This window comes from Gouania willdenowi, chromosome 8, assembly GCF_900634775.1.
Source record: "Gouania willdenowi chromosome 8, fGouWil2.1, whole genome shotgun sequence".
In the NCBI taxonomy this organism is placed as follows: domain Eukaryota; kingdom Metazoa; phylum Chordata; class Actinopteri; order Blenniiformes; family Gobiesocidae; genus Gouania; species Gouania willdenowi.
This window is the reverse complement of record NC_041051.1, coordinates 19,320,070-19,346,420: the sequence shown is the minus strand read 5'-3', so window position 1 is coordinate 19,346,420 and position 26,351 is coordinate 19,320,070. Positions and strand designations below refer to the sequence as shown.

At 36.8% G+C, this 26,351-nt stretch overlaps 1 protein-coding gene across 1 annotated transcript; it reads left to right on the top strand.

Moving 5' to 3' along the window:
- Positions 1-438: 438 nt before the first annotated feature.
- Positions 439-25,576, top strand: hs3st2 (heparan sulfate (glucosamine) 3-O-sulfotransferase 2). Its single transcript, XM_028455247.1, has 2 exons — positions 439-1,036; positions 24,877-25,576. Exons 1-2 carry the CDS (start codon positions 546-548, stop codon positions 25,493-25,495), a joined length of 1,110 nt encoding a protein of 369 aa, XP_028311048.1. The 5' UTR covers positions 439-545; the 3' UTR covers positions 25,496-25,576.
- The last annotated feature ends 775 nt before the right edge of the window (positions 25,577-26,351 follow it).

Sequence of the window (26,351 nt, the reverse complement as noted above, 5' to 3'; positions counted from 1 at the left end):
TTAAACGCCATGCAGTGGTGATTTTTTATTATCATTATTGTGAAAAATGTATAATAGTAAGAAGAAAGAAAAAAAAAAGTCGCTAAAAACATGCGTGATGTATCTTTAAAAGATAAACGCGGGATGAATTATGATAGTATGCGTGACGTCAGAGGGCTGATTAATTATTAATACCTGGCCGGCAGCTTGAGTGCGTTCATCTTCACAACTTCATTATGACAGAGGGAGGAGAGCTGAGCATCCCAGCAAAGGAACTGCGGTCTGAAAGATGATGATGATGATGATGATGATGATGATGATGATGATGATGATGATGATGATGATGATGATGGGACACTTTATCTTAATGCTTAAGCCCACCATCATTGTCTAACTCCCTGGATGGCAGTGATCACTTGTGGATAACTACACTTTTCACTATTTGTATCCAAGTTGTGCGCAGTTGATGCATCCCAGCAGTGCGTGTGTGTCCCCGGCAGACTCGCACCGCAGACCGACAGAGGACTCTGATGGAGGATCATGCTGCGCTTTGAACCCATGGAGACATGGCACATAGGTTGATCTCCTCTGCGAACACATCCAGCGCCAGATTTGCCTTTATATTCACGGTGTCGCTGTCTTGCACATACTTATTCTATAGTATTTTATTTTGTCGCAGTACAATCATGACAAACCAGGGCTACGATGGGAAACGGTGTCCGCCCAGCGGGAGCGCAGCAGCGGGGAAGAAACTTCTGGGGAAACCGGAGATCTGCGCCTCTCTGGAGGTCCGCTCTGCTCTGCTGGAGACAGCTGCACAGAAAGCACCGAGAGACCCGGTTAAAGCTGCTGTCCCGACCGACAACAAGTATAGAAACATGAGTGTCGCGCAAAAATATGGGAATAAAAAGCTTCCCAACGCGTTAATAGTTGGTGTGAAGAAAGGAGGAACCAGGGCAGTGCTGGAGTTCATCCGGATACATCCAGATGTTCGCGCACTGGGGACTGAGCCGCACTTTTTCGACAGGAACTATGACAGAGGATTGGACTGGTACAGGTGAGTAAAGAGTATTTATTCTTAGTGCTTATCAGTATTTACTGAAGATCCTGGATCACAGAGCAATATGTCATCAAGCTGCTATACTCAGTAACTTGATGACATAATGATGTTTCACTTTTACCTTTGTTGCTTTTATTTCTTTCCTTTTTTTCTTTTTCTTTTAAAGGTTTGAAAATACATTTTGTGTGTGTATATATTTGACGTTTTGGATTTAAAAGATTGTCCATAATCTTCCGTTTAGTGGTTGTATAAAGTAACCGGAAGTTGGTTTATGCATATTTACATTGTTGTTTATCTCAGGGCTTCAATTGGCTAAGCAGACTCAGATGGAACAGCCTGCACACACGTATAGATAGATCAGGCATAGGCAACTGGCGGCCCGGGGACCACATGTTGCCCTCGGTTTAATGACAAATCCCCCAAAATCGTATTTCAAGAAGTCGGAAGGAATATAAAGCCCAACATAATACACAAAATAACTCCCAAAACACACAAGTCAAGAGCAAAATGGAGTACACAAAGATAAAATGATTCATAAAACACAAAATGACAACAAAGACAGACAGAACAACCAAAAAATGACTGTGAAAACACAAAAAACAACAACAACACATTACAGAATAGCTCCAAAGACACACAAACTGTTAACAAAATTACACAAAATGACAGGAAAATACAGAAAGTGACCCCCAAAAAGCACAAATCGACAAGATAAATGCAGAAAATGACAGAAAAATACACAAAATGACAACAAAAGCACACATAATGACTAAAGACTGAAGAAAAATAAATAAATAAATTAAAAAGCTTCTTTCTTCAAATCACATTTTTTACAATCACATTTTTGTGGTCCCCACTGTGATAGTGTTGCCCATCAATGAGATAGATAGATAGATAGATAGATAGATAGATATCCATAAAAGGTTTTTTTCTTTCTTTTTCTTTCTTTTTTTTTTTTTTTTTTAATCTGTTCATTGGATATGTTTAAACTCAACAAATGTCTCTGAGGTTTTTCTTAGTCAGCCTTGTCGGTTATCTTCCCATAATTGTATGGTCCGTGTCATTCCATCCCAAATAGAGAATGAGGAAAACGCTTTGTTGCTATATCGTGCTCATGCTGCAGAAAGAAACAGCAGAGCTGCAGCACATTGTGTGTATGAGCACCTGTCCATCATGATGCCTTCTGCAAACATGACTATTTGAATACATTAAGTAAATTTCCAGATTGTTGGTGTTTCAAATCTGAAAACATTTATGATTTATGGTTTAGATTAATATAAATGGAAGCATTTCTGCCGTTTACAAAAGATTCAAACGTAATGAAATTTAAAAAAAAAAAAAAATGCTCCCGCTGTGGTAAATTAAACATGTTCTCTATAAGGATGCGCAAATCTATCGGCCGCCGATTTCCCTAATTTTGGGGGATTGGCGATTAGTCGAGCCTTGCATATAAAGTCAATCTTTTCCATTGATAATTTCCCCCACAAAGGTCTTAAAGTCAGCCAATGTCTCCTTCTGCTGTGAGATAACTGAAAGGCCATGCCGACCAAGTCATGTCTGCACGTTGCTGCTGCATTTGGAACTTGTTTTTTTTGCACTACAAGTAGCGTAGATTCTTATTTTATCATCTACCTCAAACCTTCTGATTTTTCTTTAGAAAGTGTCTATTCGTACGGTTGCCATGTCTATTCGTACTGTTGCCGTAGGACAACCCCCGGTGCTATTGGTACTTTTACTGAAGTACATGTACGTAGCGTGTTAGGGTTAAGTTATAACCCTATATTGCAACAATTTTTGGGGTCAGGTAAAGGTTTACGGTTAGGTTTAGTCTTAGTCACATAGACTGGCCAAAAAAAGATGTGACCTAAATTGCCCAATGAGGGGCGCTACGTACGGATAGAATGTTGGTATATTGATATTATGAATTTTATATTTTGATAAGTGCTTTGAGATTACTTTTTTGTAATTTGCACTATACAAATGAAGTTGAATTGAATTGAATGCAGCAACAGTACTGATAACCACTGTCTTTTCTTTATTTTTAAAATCCAAAATACTGCTGTGCACTAGATTTTTTGGCAAAGAGCCCAAAGAGGTCTCGGATGAGGGATCGGCAAAAATCGGAATCGGCAGTTAAGGCTTTTAAAAAAACCTGTGATCGGCCAGAAAATTGCAATCGGTGCACCCCTAGTTCTCTATGATAGATGTTTACCAAGCCGAGACTCTAAGATATTAGAACCACAAGTTACATCATTATAGTTTAGCCTAGAACAGTGACTAAACAGGTGAACCAATTAACTGAACTCAAAACACAAACTGCACAAACTGCAGTGTCATTGCACGGTGGCTGATACCGACACTGAACAAAGAGGTTGCTACGTATCGACAACCACTCACATCACATCACGTTAAAGAACTGAAGTTCATGAATAGACTTTAATTAACAAATGAAGTTACTGCAAGACAAGATGATCTAAATGACTGAAGCGTGAAGCCAATGTTGTTTAACATTTTAACTTAGATATGAGAGGCTTCACAACTGGAAAAATGCAAAGCTGGAGGATTACATAATTGTCTCTCGGTGTGACGTTATTTCATCAAGATAATTAGATAATTTATTAATGGAAAATTAAAAATCGGGTATTTTTCCATGACAGCAAGAGCTGTTGATCCTTTAAGACTCAGTTAGTGATTAAATGTCACATTGGTTGGCTTGTTGAAGTCACAACACTGCATTTCAATGGCATTGCTGTTGCCGGTTGCGCAGAAGGTCGTGCATTGGACAACTAGAAAAGAAACAATGTCATTCATCAATATTATTTTAGAAAGTTTGAAATCTATTTTACACCTTTACCAATGCAGTAGTCCAATAACTGAACCAATATTTGAGCTGGTAAAAATCCTGGGTGATGTTAGAAAACTACAAGCCACTGGTTAGGGAGCATATGCTAAAGTCAAGTTGGATGTTGTCATTGTTGTCTGTAAATGAGTTATATTGTAAAATCTTGTTTAAAAAAAAACCCAACTTGTCAGGTTTTAATGTCCTTTATAATCTAACTCAACCGGACGACCCCATTGGTTATATAATCCGATTCATGCAATAGATTACATTTAATCAATTTAATGCTTGATACATTTTCTTTATTCCCTCACTGATGACTTTGAGCTTGAAGTTCAAAATAAAGAGCGATGACAAAACTTAAAGAAAAAGGTGTTTTTTTTTTTTCAAAACCCATTAGCCCCCTCCCTTCCTTCATTAGCACATTCAAGTGACTCTGCTGTCAACACAAGATAGCAGTAAGTAATTAGCAATGCGTCAAAGAAAGTTAACACAGTGAACTTCTGAAGATGAATGAGATCAACGTCTTTCAAACACTTGGTTTTTAAAAGCCGATTCATTCAGACTCTCTTATGTTAAACATACATGTGACACCAAGTTTGAGTGCACTTGCCACTTGCTCTGCACTCTCTGTCTTGTTATATTAAGCGTGTGACAGACCATTTGGGCTGGAAAGAAGTATGGTGCGGGGTTCATTACTGAGCCTCATAAAAAGAACACTTGGCTTCATTTTTTTATTTTTTTTTTATTTTGTGAGGCTCTTCTCATAACCATACAAGGCCTCACAAACCCATCAAAATGGCCATCAATTTCTCATAGTTTTCCAATTCTCTCTGAAATCATAAAGATCAAACAAAAACGTGTTCCTATCCAGCGCCTAGACTTGAAAGGGCATCTTTGCTCTATTGATTTCTCAGGAGTAGGTGCCACTACTACCCGTTTCTCTAAAAGGGGTTGATGCTGCGGTTGAGGCAGCAGCCACCAATATTCTGCAAGTCCACATTAATTGGCTCAGGGAGCTCAGGAACAGTATCATCAAGGCGGTTGATGAGGACAGAAAGTTAGATGGTTCTCATTTAACCTGAAAATAGAGCACTGGACTGTCGTGCATAATTAATAAGCTGCCTTCATCATGGTGTGGCTCAGATCTCAGAGGCTATAAACTTAAACTATAAAACCACTTCTTTTTTTTGAAAAAGAGAGAATGTGCCTTAATAAAAGTCAATAATAAAACAGTTTGATTTAAATGCAAAGTTGGAGCCAATTCTGCTACAGCTCTGCAGTAAGCAATCAACAAGCCTGGTCACCCTGTCCACACAGATGCTTTGATGATGTTGCTTTTTCTTTTGTTATTACTTTTTTTGTATAATTTGTAATTTTTGTTTTTTCTATCAGCCCTTTAGTTTGGCAAACTAACTCGACCTTCTCTTGACTTGAAGTTTCCAAGAGATACACTGTCTGTTTTCAGCCTTTCTGACTTATTCCATTGATGAAACATTTGGAATTTTTGATGTTTTATGATTCCATTAAGCCTGTATCTTAAATGACCAACGTTTTTTAACCAAGTTCTTTTGCATCCACAACCATGTCAGGACCAGCATTTGGACATTTTGTGTTGAGTATAGTATAAGACTCTGGGCCTGATGTACTAAAGGTTTAAGTGCATACAAATGAGTGCTAACTTGATAGCACTCAGACTGTAAAAAGAAGGGACGACGCACGCTCAAGGGGAAGTGAAGCTTTTTTTTAGAGCACCCCCTGCTGACTGGCTGCAGTATAAGTCATAAACCCCACCTCCTCAATGATAACAGGTGTTATGTGGGTCAAACTGTAAAGTTAAAATTCTCACATCATTTTTTTTCCAAACCTAAACTCTGTTGTGATCATTAGTTGTTATCGCCCTACATTGTGTTCAAGTGCTCATTTTTCCTTGAAGTTTGTTTTACATGATTTATTTGAGATTGAAAAATAGGATTTTATGTCATAAATGACAATGGCCACGTTTACATGGTAGCTTTAATTTCTCTTAAACGTGACCTTGTAAACACATAATTCCTAAAGCTAATTTAATTAATTAAAGTTAATTCCGAATTAGGTGGCTGTTTTACTCTGTTTTTTATTCCGAATTAGATAATTTCTTTTTCTTGTAAACACTTAACTTGGTTAAAGCTGCTTTAAGTTAATTCAGATCGTTTTGCGCATGTGCGACTTGCGGCGATGATGCGCTGGTGACGACATATTCCAAGTTGGCGATGGCCCGGACTCCAGCCTAGACTATTTGATAAGATTCTTAAAAGACATGGATTTAATGAAAAGATTGGATGGACGGAGGCATAAACATGCTGACTTTCACACGGACACACACAGACTTATGAAACACACATTGACTTCGGTAAACGGAGCAGGCTTCACCGGATGGCTGGCACTAGGACGCTGTAATATGACCAGTTTATCGTTTTACTTGTTGTTAGAGCTACTATCTTTACCAGGGAGCAATGTATTCCTGGTGACTATTTTCCAAACTGAAACCATGTGTTACTGTTGAGCTGCTGCTTCAAAACTACAATCAAAATAAAGGTGAAAACAGTTCTCATGTGTGGTCTTCTGTGTTACAGCCGACAATAAAAGGTTTGTGTTTTTCGTGATAGACATGATATGTCACATTCTCCCCCTGTCCAATCAGAGCCTTCCCAACCCCCAGACCTAAAGCGGAAATAAATAAAGCCGAATAAACCTGTTTTCCATGTAAATCTTGTTCGGGAATGACCATTTCCATGTAAACACGAGGCAGAACACTTTAATTCCGAATGATTTAAATCGGAATAAATAATTCCGAATTTAAAAACATCATGTAACCGTGGCCACTCATTGACAACCTCGGATCTTGTGAAACTCTCTATGTGAATAGCATAAGTAGTTACGTCGTGAAGGAAAGCCGAGAAGCCATTAAACTTTTCCGTTCAGTTTTTTCCTCTGTTTTGAGCTAAGAGTACTAGTACTAACCTCTGTGATCTGTTGTTTATCTGAACAAGACATTGGTAGAAGTAACAACACTAAGTCACACAACGGTTGGTCAACAAACAGTATTTAAAATTTGACTTCACGTTATTTATTCTGAAGGCAAATAAATTGCGTGGCAATTTCATTCTTTGACATTTGTGTTTGTGAGTAAATTATCTTTGATTTATTGATCTATGAGGCCCACATTGTTTTCATCTGTTAACCAATAGCTATATGTTCATCTGCTGTTTTCTGCAAAAGCATTGACTTTCTCACAGATAGCATCTTACATTGTGTTTCTCCTGGTTATATTCACGTGTTTGCTGTAATTTTAGATGTCTCTATCAGAGCCTGTGCTCCCAAATGAGTGTGAAACCCTCATTTAATATAGCAGTCTTTTTTTGGGGGATCTTAGTAAATCAGACACTCTGTGAATTGATGATACAGAATGTAATATTTTGCAGATAAATTCTATTTTCTTTATTTACCGGTATTCACTTTGCTCATACCTTTCTTGGAGGGGAAATAGAGTATTAGGCTTATTTGAGTCTTTTTCATTCAGTATTATAAAGTAAAGTTATGAGATATCTTTTAATAAAGTTTGAGTATTGCTCAAGGATCTTGAAGCCACGTAACCTTTTTTTGGGAAATTCTAAATGTTGCCACCCGCTTTTGAAGCCACTGTGACTTTGAATCTATCCGTCACTCTGCACATTCTCCTTAACTTAAGTTTAGAGACTGCCAGCTTGTTAACTTTCCCTTTTGGTGAACCCAGCGTGTCTCTACTGACCGCACATCAAATCCTGTCTGAGCTTTTTCTTGTCTGCCTGTCCATCCTTTTTCCTTTTCTTTATCTAAAGAAAAGCGTAAAAACCTCTAAAGGTATGCTATCCATCTGCTCTCTATTTATAACTCTCCTTGACTATAACATTGCTGTAGGCTACACGTACAATATACCAGTAAGATTGTCCCCCATATCGATGAGAATTCAAGATATCGCTGTTCATGTCAGCTGAGATGCCTCCACAAAGGCATCTTTTATGAATCTTATACGGCTAGACCAGGGGTCTGCAACCTGCGGCTCTGGAGCCTCAAGTGGCTCTTTGACTCTTGCAATGGCTCCCTATAGCTTTAAAAAAAAAAATTAAAATAATGAATTGTTATTTCTTACAGATTGATGATTAATGACATTGACTTCAAATAAAATTATGATAATACAGTTGGTTAACCTAATACATCTGCAGACCCTCAACTTTCTTGTACCTGTGGCTAATCTTAAGTTTTAAATCCCTGGTAAGATAGCTAAACTGGAAGAATATAGAGGTTTTATTTATATGGGGAAAGATTTATTTATTTAGTTGCCAACATGCCAGCTTAATGTGCATGCTTGGTATGTTGCAAGAAATTAACAATTAGCTTGTGTTGACCAACCTGATTATTGAAAATATTGAGATATTTAAAAAAGGTCATATCGCCCAGCCCTATGATATAACCCTCTTGTCTACCGAAAAAGGATAAAAACTGTTGTGACCCAAAAAAATATGTTTAACTCTGAGGTTGTGCGGTAGACAATGAAGCAGAGAAGAAGAGCTCTCCTAAGGGACCTTTACTCTCCCTTAAACAGTGCACAGTTGACGCTCTGATGGCTGAAGCTAGCGAGAAAACTCACGTACTGTTGAAGACGCACAAACCTTGAGGATAGAAGTCCTTTAACCGCCCGTGATTTACTAGCTTAACTTCAGTTGTTTAAGGGGAAATTAAGGTTCCTCAAGAGAGCTGTTTTGAAATAAAGTGCACATCAGTATTTTGGCTTGACAAATCACAAGGTTTGAGGTAGATGATAAAACAAAAAATCACCAATAAGTCTCTTGAGTTTTAGGTTTAGCGGCAGATTAAATGCCCAAATATGTAATTTGTAACTTAATCTCTTACATTACTTAAAATGAGTAATGTAATCTGATTACTTGGATTACTTCCACATTAAATTCGATTTTTTTTTTTAAGTGTAGGAATTCAGCAATCAATGAGAAAAATGAAGTGGACTATTGTGCATACACACCAGGGTTGGGGTCAATCATAATTGTAATTGATAATTACTGTAATTAAAATTATGACATAATTGTATTTGAAAAAATCTGTTGCTCTTGTAATCATAGTTGTTTTTTTATTGAGAACTGTCAGTGATCATATTAAAAAATTCAAGTTATTTTTTGTAGCCCTTCAAAAACATTAATTTGTCTTCATTGAGAAGGTATTTATTTATTTATTTATTTATTTCCGGCTCCTGAAGGACTTTCATCCGGGCGAGATGAGGCAAAATGGCTCCTATGAGAGTAAAAGTTGCAAACTCCTGAGCTAGACAATCAATGTCACAAAGAAAGTCAAAAGTTTTTTTTTTGTTGTTGTTTTTTTTAGTTTTTTTAAAAAAAACTTTTGCTCAATTAGTTTTAGCTCGGAAATAACTTGTTCAAAAAAAAAATAATAGTAATAATTAAAGTTTTGGGTCATGACGCAAAAGTGCAAAATCCCTGAAACAACATGTATGCACAATATTTATTTATTTATGTTTTCAATTCAAGCGCTATCAAAATATAAAATTCTTAAGAAAAAACCAACAAATCCAAATAAACATGCAAATGTTTATCATTTTTATGTAAAATTAAGAACTTGAGCTAGTTAATTAGCCATATTTTCTAATTTGATTTGATTCCCATCATTAAAGTATTGATTCAATGACCAACCGATTATTAATCACATCACAAACATTCATCAGCTGTTGAAATGTTTGACTTCTGTTTTGAGTAAAACCTGACAGCACATTCGATATTAAGTAAAGTGCAATTGAATTATTAAAATGAGGAGGAAATAAATAACCACCGCCTACTTTTCATCCATCCTTTTTCTTCCAAAAGTTTGGTCCTTGCCTTTGTTTTCTTTCTAGGCTAAACAGTCATTAAGCAAGTTATCAAGCTTAGAAGTATGTTAAAAAAAAAAAAAAAAAAAAAGAAGTATTTTAGATGACTCTAAAAAGTTATCTTAACACAAGAAACCTATTGGGCAAGTTTTTTTTTTACTTTTAAGTTTCCATAAAGTGAAACCCAGTTGGAGTTTTTTTATCTCCTCTGAAACATAATTGTTGGAGTATCTGTTTGTGTTGGAAAAGTAAGTATTGGAAAGTTGCTTTTAGCAGTTGGACACCACAGAAAGTTACTTGGACACTTTTTCCCCTAAATAGCATCCTTTAGAAGTAAATGTTATTACTAAGCTAACCAGAGAACATTCATTTTGTATAATTAGGGATAGATCCCTAGAATGAGCAGTGATCCTTATGGGTGCTGTTTAATGCTTTCATCAGCTTTCCTATCTACATCTTCATTCCAGCCTCTATGAATTCTCCGCTTTGCCAATATAGGATGACAGCTCGTAGTTCAGATCAATTGAATGTGTTTTCGAGAAAATAGATCCACTGTCAATCATTTCCCTCTGCCAGCAAAACTATGAATAATTGTTATTTTTCAGAAAAATAATAAAGGATTTCAGTGGAAATTACATCAGTGAATTCTGGTTCATCCAATTTTCCTGTGCTGCAGGACTCTAATGTCCCGCCATAGATAGTTTAATAAATTGATGACATATTTCGTCAAAGGAGGCTTTACTGCAGTATATTTGCCTCTCTATATTCAACCAATTTAGCTCCATTTAAATAAAAGACATTGACGTAAGAAACCACTCAGCACGAAGGAGACATGTTTCTAATTCTCACCTGAATTAATCACGTGCAGGAGGCTCAGTAATCCTTAGATCTGCTCTGCTCTTTGTTAACTCCTAATAGACCTTTAAGGTGACAGGCTTTTTTTTTAACCAGTGATTAATGATCACATGTCATCACATCTGTAATTCATCTGGTAATGGTTTAATAATGGCGTAGCAGCAGCTGCTTTGGAGAAGACAGCATTTTTAGGAAGGCAATATGTGAATCACGCTGCATTGGAACGTTTTCCCGGTGCAAGCACCTTATAATGCAGCCTGGTAATGGGATTGGATGGAAGGGAGTGGATCTTTATATGCTATTAGTCAGGGGTGTAAATCATCTCTTTCATTCCGTTATGATTTCGATTTAGAGGCCTGCGATTGATATCAGACAATAATCTGTTGGGTTTTTTTTTTTCACATTAAATAGCATTATGCCTTGCTATTACAGATAATTTACACATAGTGTGCATACTGTAAAAAGACGGTTAGCAAGGCTTCAGCTTTATCGGCAGCACAAACTACGTGCACCTGATGTCGTCAGTAAAGTTAGAAAGACATTGTCACATTTGGATTCATTAGTTCAATAACTCGCGATAAAAAAGTGGTACAAGCACGATCTACACCTCTATCTACTCACTGTAACACAGAGCACATACTGTACTACACAACTGTTTTCTTCCGTAGAGTCCGTCTGCTGATCTGAAAAAGACCCAAAGCTGTCAAAGAGCTGCGGCTCTAGAGCAGTGTGAGGAGGGACCGTCAACAAAGTGCAACGCCGAAAAGCGAATTTAAACAATATAATTTATTACTTCACTGTCTTGGATTTTACCCCCTCTGCAAATCACGTGAAATGTTGAACAAGCCATCCTGATAATACTACAACAGCTATTAATGTAATAATAATCAACAAAATGTCCGTGTTGCCAATGGTGTGGTAGGAAGACAGCTCTCTCAGGTGTCGGAAGTGGTGGAAAGTGGACTTCCCTCTTACCGACAAAGCAGCCGACAAATCCCTCCAGAACATTTCCACAGCTCAGCCATCTCACTGCTGAGTGGAGAGGGAGATCTTTGAATGCGACGCAAATCTCCTTCAGCAGGCACTGAAACTATTGGTGTGTTAGCGTGATCGCTTTACTATAAAGTTCACAATCTTTGCCACCGTAGCCAGAACTTCGTTAAAATCCAAATTTGACATATTTGGACAGAGATTGTCTTGATGTACTATGCAGTTGAGTTTCATGGTTTGGTGTCTGATCAGTTTGACAGCTCCCTTTTGTCTCCCAACCATGGCGGGGGCACCGTTGTATACTTTTCTGATATCTGTCCCTCCTTCCTCAAAATGCTCACATTTGTTGTTCAAGGAACTTTGCTGGAAAACGTGCAATGTCATTCACATTCACAATTTCATCAAGTGCAATGCTGAATACTGTAGCATCTATTAATCCAGCTGTGTGCTGAACTCGAACAGTTTTAGCCATTTCTTCAATATGTTGCTAGCACTTCTAGCTGATGTAAAAAAGAGCATCGGAGAAACCGAGAAAAGCCTCATTGCAACGCGATTGTTTGCTTCTGTCCTGTGATTTTCAGCCATGGCAAAAACTTTGAGTGAGCTAGTTTTTTTTTTTTTTTTGTCACATCTGAAAACAGCAACACGTTTAATGAATTCCACTTTATCTGCTTGGTCTTTGAAAGTTTTCTCGTGCTTAGTCTCAAAATGATGCTTAACACTTTGGCACACAACATTCTCGCAACATAAAGTGCACACAGCACTGTCTTGTGTCCATGAGAGCTGAGATGCTCTAGTTTTGGGCTTTTTAGCAGTCAATGTTGCCATCGCAAACTAATTCTAAAGCACCGGTGCCTCTGGGAATGTGCGAGGGACTACGGCTGGAGCTGTCACTCAAAATCAAGAAATCAGGCCACAGAAAGCCAGGATCATTATAACACTGAGCAGTACCAGTGTACACGCTGCAGAGTGCAACCCCTTGCACAAGTGCCAAAGATTGCCAGCTCCTGATCTCTGTGTATTGTCCCATTCAGGGGTGGACTGGCCATCTGGCATACCAAGCTTCGGACCGTTAGGCCGTCGACCCGAAGTGGGCTGGTGCGTTTTTTTTTTTTTTTTTTTTTAAGGGCGACATGGTAACAAGTGGCCAAACATGGTCCAAAAGTGGCAGAAAAGTGAAAAGTTACTAAAATGGGTCAAAAGCAGTCATGAGTGGCCAAAAAATGGGCAAATACAGACGAACCAGGTGGTAAGTTATGGCAAAGGGTAGCTTTAATGGGGAAAATGTGGCAAAAAATTAAATGAAAAAGTGCAAAAATGTGGACCAAAAAGAGGAAAAAAGGAGTTATTATTGGGCAAAAATGAGCTTATTTGGATGAAAAGTGACTAAAAACATTTAAAGAAAGGACAAAAATGCAATAAAAGTGTCAAAAAGAACTTGCAAAAATGGACGAAAATTATATTTATTGGCAAAAGGAAGCAAAAGTGTGAAAAAAGTGTAAGAACCTTTTCAAAAGGGGCAAAAATTGGACACAGGAAGTTGCAAAATGGCCAAAAGAAATATGTATAAAGGGGTTAAAAAGTTTCCCCCTTTTATGGTTTTCTGTGGATGTAATTAAAATGAAGACATAAAGAGCCACATGTTGAGCATCACTGACTCAATAACGGCTTTTACTTGGTGTCGCTGACAATGTAGTGGGCTGGTCTGGACACAAAATACCAGGGCGGAATTTTTGTCCCACTCCACCCCTGGTCCCACCCCAGATAAATCAGAAAAACTAAATCTAACACTTGCATTGACATCAAATTTCCTCCAAAAAAAAAAACCAAATTGAAATGGTTTCAGTCAGCAAAAAGCTTCATCGAGCTTTAGGTTTTTGTACCAGATGTTTGAAAAGTATGTGTAAAGATATCTTATTGAAACAATAATATTAAAAAAGGTTTTGATAAAAGCTCAGAATTTCCTTTTTTAAATTTTGACCAATAGTGTGTGGACTTCTTGCTTTGATAACACATCAACAAGAAGAGCCCAGGACACTTTTCCTTATAATTGAGTCTGAAGTTGTTTTATGGTTAAATGGCTTCAGAGAGCAGACAAACGCAGCGTGCTTTAGATACTTTAATATGGGCCTCTCTGTGGTCAGTCTTTGAGCGTGTGGATTGTTAAACGGCCCAGTTCATTTTGACTCTTTGCAATCATAAACATTTGCCTTCCAGCGGGAGGTTAAGTTCATTCTGTAGCTCTCTGCGTCCCTTGCTTGCACAAACTCTTCACACTGTGATGAATGGACTCATTTCAGAAAATCCATTTTGCTTCAACACGAAAAATATTACTATTGGCAATTGTCTGCCACCACAATATGCGGCTATTAAAGGTAGACATGATTAGGTTTGCAGCTGATTTCACACATCACCTACTGTGATAAATTATAAGTTTTCATGAATGGATAATGGATTTCAATGTGACATTTGAGGAATATGTTTCTACTACATTTAACTCTGGAAGGTAAAAAAACATAATGAATCTAGCATTAGAATCTCAGCATGAACCATATTTTTTCATCTATAAATCTGCTATGCTTCTTTATGCTGATCAGCTTTATGAAGTGCCGTTGTTCATTTCATGTCATAATAAATAGATTGTTTGTGCACCGGGTGTACAGACAAACAATAACATCACACTTAGTAAATCAAACAATGCAAAAACAAATCGGTGCTACATAGAGAATCATCCATCACCATGAGTTGTAGTCTATTAAAAAAGATTCAAAACAACCAAATCTGTCTGATGTCAGCATTACACATGTTTTATTAAAGTTTACAAATGTTTTATTGTCTCCTACCTGTTGTTTAACTTAGTGATTAAAACTACCAGCAAGTCTCTCCCTCCATGTTACAGTGTATTGCCCCTATTAAAGCACATGTATCTAGTGTTGTATGATATTTCATGTACAACATAATAAATAATTACACTGCTTAATTTGAGCAACTTTATTCTTTCATTCTTTAAAGGGCCCATGTTACGCCAAATTGACTTTTCTGTGCTTTAAACATCATAAAAGTGCTATTTGGGCTTCATACACACGCCTAAAGTGTTTTGTTTTTTTTCAATAATTCCCTCAATCGTTAGTTAGAGGGTGATTTGCTCCTTTCTTACTGCAGGGTGAGCCCAAACACCTCGCTCCAATTTGATGACGCGTTCCCACTTTGATGACGAATTTCACGCTGAGCTGGAGAAGCCCCGCCTCCAGGAAGCTCTTTGCCGTGATTGATATGTAAACAGACACGCCCACGAAGGTGAGCATTTCAGTGTCCTTCGCGCAGTGCTATGTATGTATTTTCTACAGTCTATGTATGTAGCGGCGAACGCCCCGCTCCGCGCTCTGTCTCGTGATTATAAAGCAGCATGAGCTCAGCTACGGAGTGGGTGGGAGGAGGGCGGGCCGGGCCGTGTCCCGTCTATAGACACGCCCACTCATGAATATGCAAAAGTAGTCTGCAAATCAGCCTGTGTGTGTTGCTCAGAAAGTGACTTTTCAGAGGCTAAACTCTGGAAAACAGGCGAGTTTGGGAAAATAAACCTCAAATACTATGTTTTTGGGGTTCTTAGAACAAATGGAGATGGGTGAAAAATAGCATGACATGGGACCTTTAAGTTACAGTGGGTGCTGAATATTTGAAGCTGCATTTTTGATTTATTTTGGCAGGTCCATAATACAGCTTTCAAATGTTATGTTACAGAAAGAAAAAAATAATAATAAAAACAGTTAATTTGGTACATTTGTTTTCATTCCTTATTCGTGAAGCGAATTTTTTTTTTTTTTTTGCTGCCCCCCTGGCAAGAATCTCAAACTCTGCCTATGGCCGTTCCCTTCCCCTTATACCATGGATAAGGGAGCCCCACCAAGACTTGAACTGGGAACTCACAGGGAACTGAGATTGACTGAAACTATACATGCCACTGTCCCTCAACTCCACTAAAAACTAAACTGACGACAACTTGCTATGGTTCATTTATGTTCTTCATGTATATAAGTGTGCTTTGATGAAAAAAAGGAATGTGTACAAAGTGGTAAACTGAAACTTTTTGATTAAAAAGGTGACCAGCAATGCCATTCTCTCTAAATTCATAAATTGTAAACTGTTTTCATTTAATCATAATATTGGCAGAGAGTAAAGAAAATGCCCTGTACATAAGAATAGACTAACGTATACATATAACAACATAATTATTTAAACAAATATTATGATCCCTAAGCCTTCAAACCAAATCTCCATTGCTAGTGCGTTGTATTTGTGTTCCAGCTCACTAAACTGTTCTAACTGTTGTTAAATGTGAATGGTAATTTCCACAAAGTCCATAAAAGTGTCAGTCATTCTGAATAAACATTACATAAATAACTCAAAATAACTAGCGATATGGTTGTCCTGTATTAAATTTTGATAGCATGCCAAAACCATTATTTGGAAAACAACTCGTATGGTAATGATATGTGACACATTCAGGATTCCTTTTGATTGACTGACTCCTATTTTGCATTTGCATCGACAAAACCTGTGATTGTGTTGAAGAAAATGCACAAAGCCACAATGCGCCGCTGTCAGTTTTAAGTTCACACTGAGTGAAATGACATTAATAAATTCTCACTTCATTGATTGTTTACATGGAGATGATTCAAAGCTGACCTTTACTCAATCTGATGGTCTGCATCTGTGATGAACCTGCTTTGCTCTTTCGGAGTTCAAGTTGTTTAACAAGACCCACCTGTCTGGAAAAGGCCGAGCAAACCTTTGCTATTTATTAGCAGCGATGCAGACATTGCTCTTCCTATTTTTGGACGCTTTACACAATTATATCATTTCAAACTTTTACCTAGAAAAATACTATTTACATCTTCAATGGTTAAAGATAAAAAACCTTTTTTGGTAACGCTTTAGTTTAGGGAACACCTATTAACCATGAATTAGTTGCTTATTAGCATTCGTAACATAATGGCTCTTAATTAGTCATCAATAAGTACTTATTAATGCCTTATTAAGTATTTATTAATGCTTCATTCTTATTGATGCCTTATTATACACTTAACGGCCGTCTCACAGTCCAAACAGGATGAGGTTTGGGGTTAGGATTAGTGTTATGGTTAGGATTAGGATTAGGATTAGGGTACATTGAATTCATATACAACAACTTCCTTCCTTACTTACTACTAATAAGTAATAATTCTGAGGTTATTAAGGGAAAACGCTTAGCTAATGGCTTACTGGTTGTATAATAAGGCCATGCAGAATAAGACATTAAGTACTTAATAATGACTAATATAGAGTCAATATGTTACTAATTTGCATGCTAATAAGCAACTAATTAATGGTTAACGAGTGTTCCTTTTTTATGCTATTGATTATTGATTAAAAAAATATATTTGGTAACACATTACAATCAGGGTCCCTCAATTAATGTTAATTAATACAATATTAGGCATTAATTAACAGTTTAATAATAAGTTATCAATCATTATAATGTATTACCTAATATTAATGAACATGTCAGTGAATGCACTAATAAACAGTCAATTAATGTTAACTGCATTATTAAAAGCTGCATAATATAATTCTTTATCCTTATGTGTGCATGCTTAATATGCATTAATTAATATATTAGTATAATGTAATAATGTCTCTAGTAATAATTTATTTATGGTGTTCATTAGGTAAGGTGTTATGTAACATTAGCAACCTGACAAAAACAAAACAAAAAAAACAATTACTGATGGTTAACTATGGTTAAATGATGCTAATGAGGCATTGTGCATTTATTAAATAAATTGTTACTGGAGACGTTATTACGCATTACTAATATATCAAATGTTTGCATATGCATACATAAGGATAAGTAGTTTTATGTAACCTTTATTAATGCTTAATAATGTTTTAATTAGCTCTGTGTAGTAGACATTAAATAACTGGTTATTAATGCACTAAGTGATATGTTTATAATGTTAGGTAATATATTATAATGATTACTAAAATATGAATAAACTGTTAATTAATGCTTAATAATGCTTTAGCTAATGTTAATGAAGGTAAACGCTTATGTAAAGTGTTACCGTATATTTTAACAAACTTATTTTACCTTTAAGATAATATAAAAATTTACATTGTTTATATTATTCGAATAAAGGAGAATGTAACAACCCAAAATATCAGTATCAATTATGTAAATAAAAACTGCTGCATTAAAACAGATTTGTTTTATATTTATATTGTTACCATTACAAATCGTAATCTTATCATTGCTTCTCATCAGCCAATCTGATGCACTTCCAATGACTTTCTTGCATTAGCATCTTCTCCCAGTGGAAATGTGCAGTGGACACATTTTCAAGGTTTAATGAGGAATCCTCTGCACTCTGAAGTAATGATATCATAATAATGAAATAATAATCGTTATAGAATAATGTACCAGCATCCAGAGGGACTTTTGCTTGCACTACTGACCTCCGCCATCAATAGAGCTTCAGCATTTGGAGAGATAGCCGACAGCTTTAGCACAATATCTGCTGTTCATTAATGTCATTTATTGGCTGCTGCACACTCCTCTGCTGACCCCTACAAATGAAGAACCTAAATGATGGTTCCTGTTTACATTCAGTTTTGTGTTTTCATTTTCACACATACACTGTAAAGAATAATAAGTGGACTTTATTTTTTTTTTTTTAAATAAATAAATAAAGCAAACTTGTTGACTTAAAAATATATTTTAAGGCAGGTGGGCATACATATTGTATACCTACCTGCCTGCCTAAGATCATGCATGACAGATACAAAATATGTAACTTTGTCACAATTATGTAAGTGTATTTATGTTTCATGAATTGGTTCAAAAGATAATAGTCTATAGAAATTTTAAAAAAATGTGTGCATGTGCATTGCTTTAAAGATCTTTAATAACAGACATGGACAACCCATGGCACGGGGGCCACATGTACCCCTCAGTCTAATTTTGTGCGGCCCCCAATGCAAAACACACAAAATGACACAAACATACACAAAATTACAGCAAAAATACACAAGACAACTGCAAGTATACAAAATAAAAACACAAAAATATCCAGAAGGACTCAAAAGAACACACATAATGACAGAACATTACAAAAAACAACAGCAAAAAATAAGAAATGTACTTCAAAAACACATGAGACGATGACAAAAGCCCTGAAAAATATAGAAATTGACTGCAACATCATGTAAAAGACAATTAAAATACACAAAATTAGTCAAAAAACACCGAATGGCCAAAAGAACATGCACATTTTGAGGAAAATATGCTAAACAGCAATAAAAACCTTTTATAATTTCCTGTATAAATGCCTATATCGGTTATTATTCTAAATGCTGACATGAATATATATATATATATATATATATATATATTACATTTATGTGGCCCCCGCTGTTAGAAAAGGTGCCTCTCTCTGTTTTATAATCTTCATCTATTTAGAAGTAAGGAATCACCATAGACATGTTCCTATATACTATTAAAGCCATAACACACACACACACACACACACACACACACACACACACACACACACACACACACGCACACACACACACACACACACACACACACACACCCAAGTAACGCACACACACAAACACACAAGTAACGCGCACACACACACGCACACAAGTAACACACACACACACACACACACACAGACAATCCAACCTTTAGAGACAGCACTCACTCCAGTTTGAACTGTGGAGGAAACTCGTTGTACCTTCTCCAAGCACTTAACCATGCTTGCTATGTTCCTCCGGCACTAAAACAGTGTTTATGTCTAATACACATCTGTCCACAAAGTTCCATCACAGCATCAGAATATGAAGCTTGTAATTGAATAAGATATCCTCTATCTCTCGGTGTAATTTACAGTATGGAAGTGATATTCTAAACCTCATTTCATTATCTTAGTGTGATTAAAACGTCACAGTCAAGGCTCTAATGCAACTCGACCTAAAGTTTGACCATGAATTGTAGATCACTGTAAAGAATCTGCTGTTGATTTTTTGCACAAAGGGGTTATCTATCACTTATATGTCCTTTAATAAACGTGTCTGTGTGTTTGAGTGTGTGTGTGGTGTAAAGTTGTTTCCAAAAACAGGGATTATGCTAAAAGCTATGCTAGCTGGATAGCAATCTCAGGCCAGAATCTGAGCAGATATTGGAGTCAGGCTGCCTCAACACGTACCTTCGCCTCATTTGGATTAGAAATGTGTGCTGCTTATATTAACACCTTGTATACAAAAATGTGTATTCCAAAGTGTAAACGTGGGGAGTGTTGACACGAGGCATGTGAAAATGGGGGGTTTTTTATGCAAAAACAGGTACTCCATGAAAGAACAGCATGCAGGACAGAAGGTATGAGAGCATGAAGTATCAGCTTTGGCATTTCAAACAACTTTTAGATCCAATTCTCTCTCGTGGCTGCAGTGTGAGACACATCAATGTGTTTAAATGCAAATTATTCCGACTCACCCTCAACAGATCCATTCAACAGAGATGTATATCTTTGGTGTCTTGACATTTATCACCGCTGAAGACTCACTGGTTGTAAATAAAGTTCTCTGCTTCAAAGATCAATAACTCAAGCACATTCGGCAATTTTATCTGATTGACGAAGACACGTTGAGATTTATTTTATCGCTACTTCCCGGAAATATCTACACAAACCGTGTCCTGACCTTCTGTCCTGTACTTTTAAACATAATGACCGTAAAACAGAGGCTCCAGTTTTGTGTAACTGTTTAAATATGCATTATTTACACCAGTGGTTCTCAAACTTTTTGGGCTCAGGTACCCAACTTCTCTTATTTCTGAATCCAAATACCTCCTCCCCTTTGCAACATTTTGCTGAGAGTTTAATGAAAAAACAACTATAGAACATAATGATGGAATGAATGAGTGATAAGACAGATTTTAAAGAAACTCTTTTTGTAAATAAATAAAATGTAACAGTAGTTATGCCTCCTGAATAGATTTATTTCTATAGTTTCTATCATTTCCGGTTCTTTCATTCTTGGTGTGGAACCAAGACTGACCTTTGTATTATCAGCTCATTCTAATCAAAATAATTTCCTTCATCTTTATTTTGTTAATCATTTATAACTAAAAATAAACATTATACAACCCCATATTCTTAATGCTTTCGTTTGTTTATTTTCCAATTTCTCTCTCTCAAGTACCCCCTGCAGTGCCATTGCTTTCCCCTAGAGTTACACGTACCCCCTTTTGAGAAACACTGTCTTATGTATAGATGAAAAAGTTGACTTACTTGAAAAAAAAAAAAATATGCAAACTCACCTTAAAAAAGTGAATTCATGTTGACTTAGATCAATTAGAACTGACTAAGTAAACATAACTTATAAATTAATCAAATCAAATTGATCTAAGTCGACCTAAATTATCATTTTTAACGCAACGAGTTTGCATCTTTTTTTTTCAGTAAGTCAACTTTTTATACCATACAGTGTACAGCACTGGTTCTCAAACGACCCCAACATTTTGCTTAGAAAACTATTTGAAAACATCTATAGAGCAGAATGATGGAATGAACTAGTGATAACACACATTTTAAACAATCTAAATTTGTAAATAAGTGGAAATCAAATGTATTTAGTGCAGTGTAGTGCAGTGGTTCACAACCTTTTTTGGATCGTGACCTCATTTTGATATCAAGAATTAGTTTTTCATCATGTTTGAGCTTAATTTTTTACTGCATTCTAGATTTATATAGATGTAGAAATACAGTTTAAGATTGTGTGTTGTTTTAATTTAAAAAAAAAAATTGAATAAATAATTAAGGGTTAATTTTTTTGATGAATTAAAACATTTCAGGCGACCCAAAGGTTGAAAAACATTGATTTAGTGGCTCCTGAATAGATTTATTGCTATAGTTTTTATAATTTACAGTCATCTCACACCTGGGGTGGGATCAATACTTTATTTGTTAATTTTCCACTCTCTCTCTCAAGTGCCCCCTGCATTTCCATCGCGAACCCAAAGGGGTACACGTACCACCATTTGAGAAACACTGATGTACAGCATGCTTCGGTTCTAGCTTTAGCCGGCAAATATGGATCTTTTCAGATTTTGCACTCCCTTAAGAATTCACACCAGATTTTTTTTTTTTTTCAGTGTGTGAAACCAAGCTGTTTGCTTGAAAAGGTGCTGCGCTCATAAAAGATTAATAGTTCACCGGTGGCCCGGAGGCAAGCAAACCAACAACTCACGATTCATAAGTAAAGCTAAATGAATCAATAATCCCAAGACTTTTGAAGTAACCTATAGCCACCCCGTCCTGCGGCAGAGAAAGCTTTATAAAGGTTAGGGTTTAATCGAAGTCTTCCTGCAGTAATCATAAAAAAAAGTGTTTGGTATTTATCATGAGAATGGAAATCAGTGAAGTCACACCGTTGTTGTGAGTACATGCTCTAAAGGTTCAGGCACTATATCATGTTTAACCATGAATTAAAAAGATCATTTCTAAAGATCTATTTTAGATTTTAGTTATTGTGCCAACACCATAGCAGAGTCACTTCTCTTTCCAAAGGAGAGTACTAGAAGTGTGAAATATGGCCTATCTCAGAATGGTGAATGAAGCATTTATTGTAACAACAGCCAACAGCAGACGGCCATTAATCAACTTCTATTGAACCAAAGTGTCAAAGCAGAATGACATATTACTCTGGGAAAGAAAACTCCTGTGATAAATATGACAAACACAATCACTTGCTTGTGCTCTTCAAAGCTGTGATGTTGGCAGCAGAATTATAATAATTGTTATGCAGATTTTAGCAGTACAAGCTGTCCCGTTGTCATGAAATGTGCAATAAATGCATTCACTCTTTGTTTATCTGGATTGTTTGTCACAGCCTAACCAATATATTTTATAAAGACCTGAGCAGCTTCCTGTATAAGCCTTTTGTATATCTTCAAATTGGGCTTGTCTGCCGCAGCAAAGCAATCATAAAAGTGACATGAAGCGATTTTTTTTTTATTTACAAGGCTCAACAGGAATTGCTTTGCATGTAATAACGACCGTGGATCAGGTGGTTGAGGGTCGTCTTCTGATTGAGAGGTTGGGGGTTCGATCCCAGTACCTGACTATGTGTCGAAGTGTCCTTGGGTAAGACACTGAACCCTAAGTTGCTCCCAGTGGTCGACTAGCGCCTTGCATGACAGTCCTGTCCCACTGGTGTGAGAATGTGAGAGTGATTGGGTGAATGAGCTGTTATGTAAAGCGCTTTGAGACTGCTTCAGTGTGGTGATATAGCGCTATATAAATCAAGTCCATTTAGTCCATTTAATAAATGCTGCATCGGTACTAATATTTAAGTAAATTCATATACATTTTTAGTGTAGCTGATGTAAAGGTTTACTCAGTCACAAGTCATCTTAAAATTATAATGCACCACACTCACATACCCAACCCTTGGGGGGCTGGATGGTGGGGCTGAATAAAAAAAAAAAAAACACACAATTACACATCATTTATAATGCCCTAGCATACTGTAATGGTATGCAAATTATTAGGAGAGGAAAATAACGTGATGTCAGATGCGAATTAAGCAACAAACGGTTCAAGTTTCTGTTCTAAATTGCATCAACATTAACAGGAATAAATATTCAAACAAGTAGTAAAGTGCTTCTCAAAATTTTAAAAACTTCTTCTCAGTGCAGCGCTGAGAGAGAAGCAGAGAGAGAGATAAACACATACACACACGCGTGCCAAACCTCGAGCCAGCTGCTCGTTAAATACAACAGCAACAACAACACGTGGAACCACGAACATCGGCCGATGAATCGGTCGATCACTAATATCGATATAAGCAATCGTAATTTTCTATATCGCCAAAATAGAATACTTGATATATCTTGAATCTTCATACATCACTCAGCCCTACGAGTGAGTGGAAAAGCAGAGATCCCTGTGAAAACACGGGTAAACTGGTTGATAGAAGGAGGGACAAAGCTGAAATACACCTGAGTGGACAAGATTAGTTGCAGCTGTGAGACACAGGTGAACTGAGTTTAGTTAATTACCAGAGCAAAGCTGGGAGCAGGAGTTGTGACAATAGATGCAACTTTTTGTGCGATCAATTGAAAAAATACAACTTTTATTTTAAATAAAATTAAAAAAATGAATAAAATTATAGTTTTTATAACGTCAAAACATTTAGCACTTAATATTAATAATGTTTTTGTATATAGCACTTTTCAAAAACAAAGTGCTTTACAGATCTTGGAGACAACAAAAGGCAAAAAAGAGAGAAAATATAGCTTACAAAGTGTGTTACAGATGACAATAAAAGAAGACAATGAATGAGGAAATAAAGCGAGAAATTAAAAACAAAGTTAAAATAATGCAAAATGAAATAAAACAAAGTAAAATTAAAACCATTAACCAATAACCCATCCATCCATCCATCTTCATACCCGCTTATTCCCGTTTAACAGGGTCGCGGGGGTCTGCCGGTGCCAATCTACGGCTCTCATAGGGCGCTGGGCGGGGGTACACCCTGGACAGGGCGCCAGTCCATCACAGGGCAACACAGACACAGACAACCATTCACTCTCTCATTCACTCCTATGGGCAATTTAGAGACTCTAATCAACCTTACAGTCATGTTTTTGGATTGTGGGAGGAAGCCGGAGTACCCGGAGGAAACCCAGGGCTTGAACCCAGGACCTTCTTGCTGTGAGGCAGACGTGCTAACCACTAAGCCACCGTGCGCCCTTCAACCAATAACCCTAAGCTTAATTCATTGCTAAAGGGAAGACAGTATTGTGCAGCAAGATATTGCGATATTAAATGGCCACAAGATGTATTGTCGATGATACGAGTAGTATGGTGCTGGATGGTCTGAAGATAAAAAAAAAAAATGTCATCAACAGTAAAACTTTGAGAACCTTTGCTCTATTGTTTCATGAACTCAGTGTATCCTTCCACCATAGATTTCACATTTCAGTTCTTTAGTTATTTATTATGTACTTCTTTTAGTGCTAGACTTAAATTGTGATTCCTGTAGTTTGTTAGGGGGCCAAGCCCGCAGGGCCAGGGAAACGCATATGTTGCTCATATAGCCTTTTAGACTTGCAGGAATGTTCCTGAACAGAGAAATAAAACTTCTTGCTGACTCATCCATGTGTTTTATTTCTTTATGTTTCTTCCACAGAAGCTTAATGCCACGTACGCTCGACAGCCAGATCACTTTGGAGAAGACTCCAAGCTACTTTGTCACCAGAGAGGCCCCCAGACGCATCTCCAGTATGTCCCATGAGACCAAGCTGATTGTTGTGGTGCGAAACCCCGTCACCAGAGCCATCTCCGACTATACTCAGACTCTTTCCAAAAAACCAGAGATCCCTACGTTTGAAGAGCTGGCCTTTAAGAACAGAAGTTTGGGGATTGTGGATACTTCCTGGAACGCAATCCGAATCGGGATGTATATTCTGCACCTGGAGAACTGGCTCCAGTACTTTCGCCCGTCGCAGATGCACTTTGTGAGCGGAGAGCGGCTGATCACGGATCCAGCAGGTGAAATGGGCCGTGTTCAGGACTTTTTAGGACTGAAACGAATCATTACAGACAAGCACTTTTACTTTAACCGAACCAAAGGTTTCCCCTGCCTGAAGAAACCGGAGAGCAGCAGCCAGCCGCGATGCCTGGGTAAATCCAAGGGCAGGACTCACGTACAGATCGACCAGGAAGTCATAGAGCAGCTGCAGGAGTTTTATAGACCATTTAACATCAAATTCTTTGAAATTGTGGGACATGATTTTAAGTGGGACTAAATGTACCACCTGGACTATATGGTCTTTAGAAAAAAATGGCTACCTCGGCACACAGAAGAATGAGAAAGCCTATCTTAAGAAAATGTTATGATTAAAGCTAAAAAAACATCACAAAACTGATCAACTCTGATTTCAGAAACAGTCACAACATTTGAATGTGATTTACTTTAAATTGAATTACAAATGTATTTAAATTTCAAAGAACAGAAACATTCCACCCGATGATCATATCATATCTTATAATTTATTGTTTGACAACTGGCAGGTGTAGAATAAAAAAACTATTTGGTGTAATTTTCATAGAACCTCGTGTCCATTTTCATTTAAATTTTGCTTAAAAGAAACTTATCTTGCATTCAAAAAACAACAACAATACAAACCTGCCATTTTCTTGGGGGGAAAATGCCCTAGGGCAGCCATAATCTATTTGAAAAAAATAAACATGCTGTAAATAAAACAAAGAAAAGCAGCTTCATTTGTGTTTATGTTGTGACCATCACAATAAAGAGCAGAAGTCTTACATTTAGCAACGTTTCTGAGACTCTTTCATGTACAAAATCTTGAAAATATTATGAATAACTTAATTACTTAAATTCTCCACTTACATCTACACTACATAAACATATCATCCTGTATGTTATTAATCGTTAGGAGCTTTATCCCATTTTTCTGATCCCTACTTCAACACTGGAAAAATTGAGACCTAAAGCTGCTTACGGATGAAGATAAAAATCTAAGGTTATTTCACAAAACGTAATTCTCATGTGTATTTTTGTTCTTTGAATAATCATACAAAAAAAGGAAAAATACCGTCTTAATTTTAATGTATCATGATGACAAAAACACATAAATTAGG

What these genes read in the sequence shown, in the direction of transcription:
- hs3st2 (XM_028455247.1), top strand. Translation starts at nt 546, where the DNA reads ATGGCACATAGGTTGATCTCCTCTGCGAACACATCCAGCGCCAGATTT. An exon ending in AGAGGATTGGACTGGTACAG is followed by an intron (nt 1,037 to 24,876) that starts GTGAGTAAAGAG and finishes TTTCTTCCACAG; the next exon opens with AAGCTTAATGCCACGTACGC.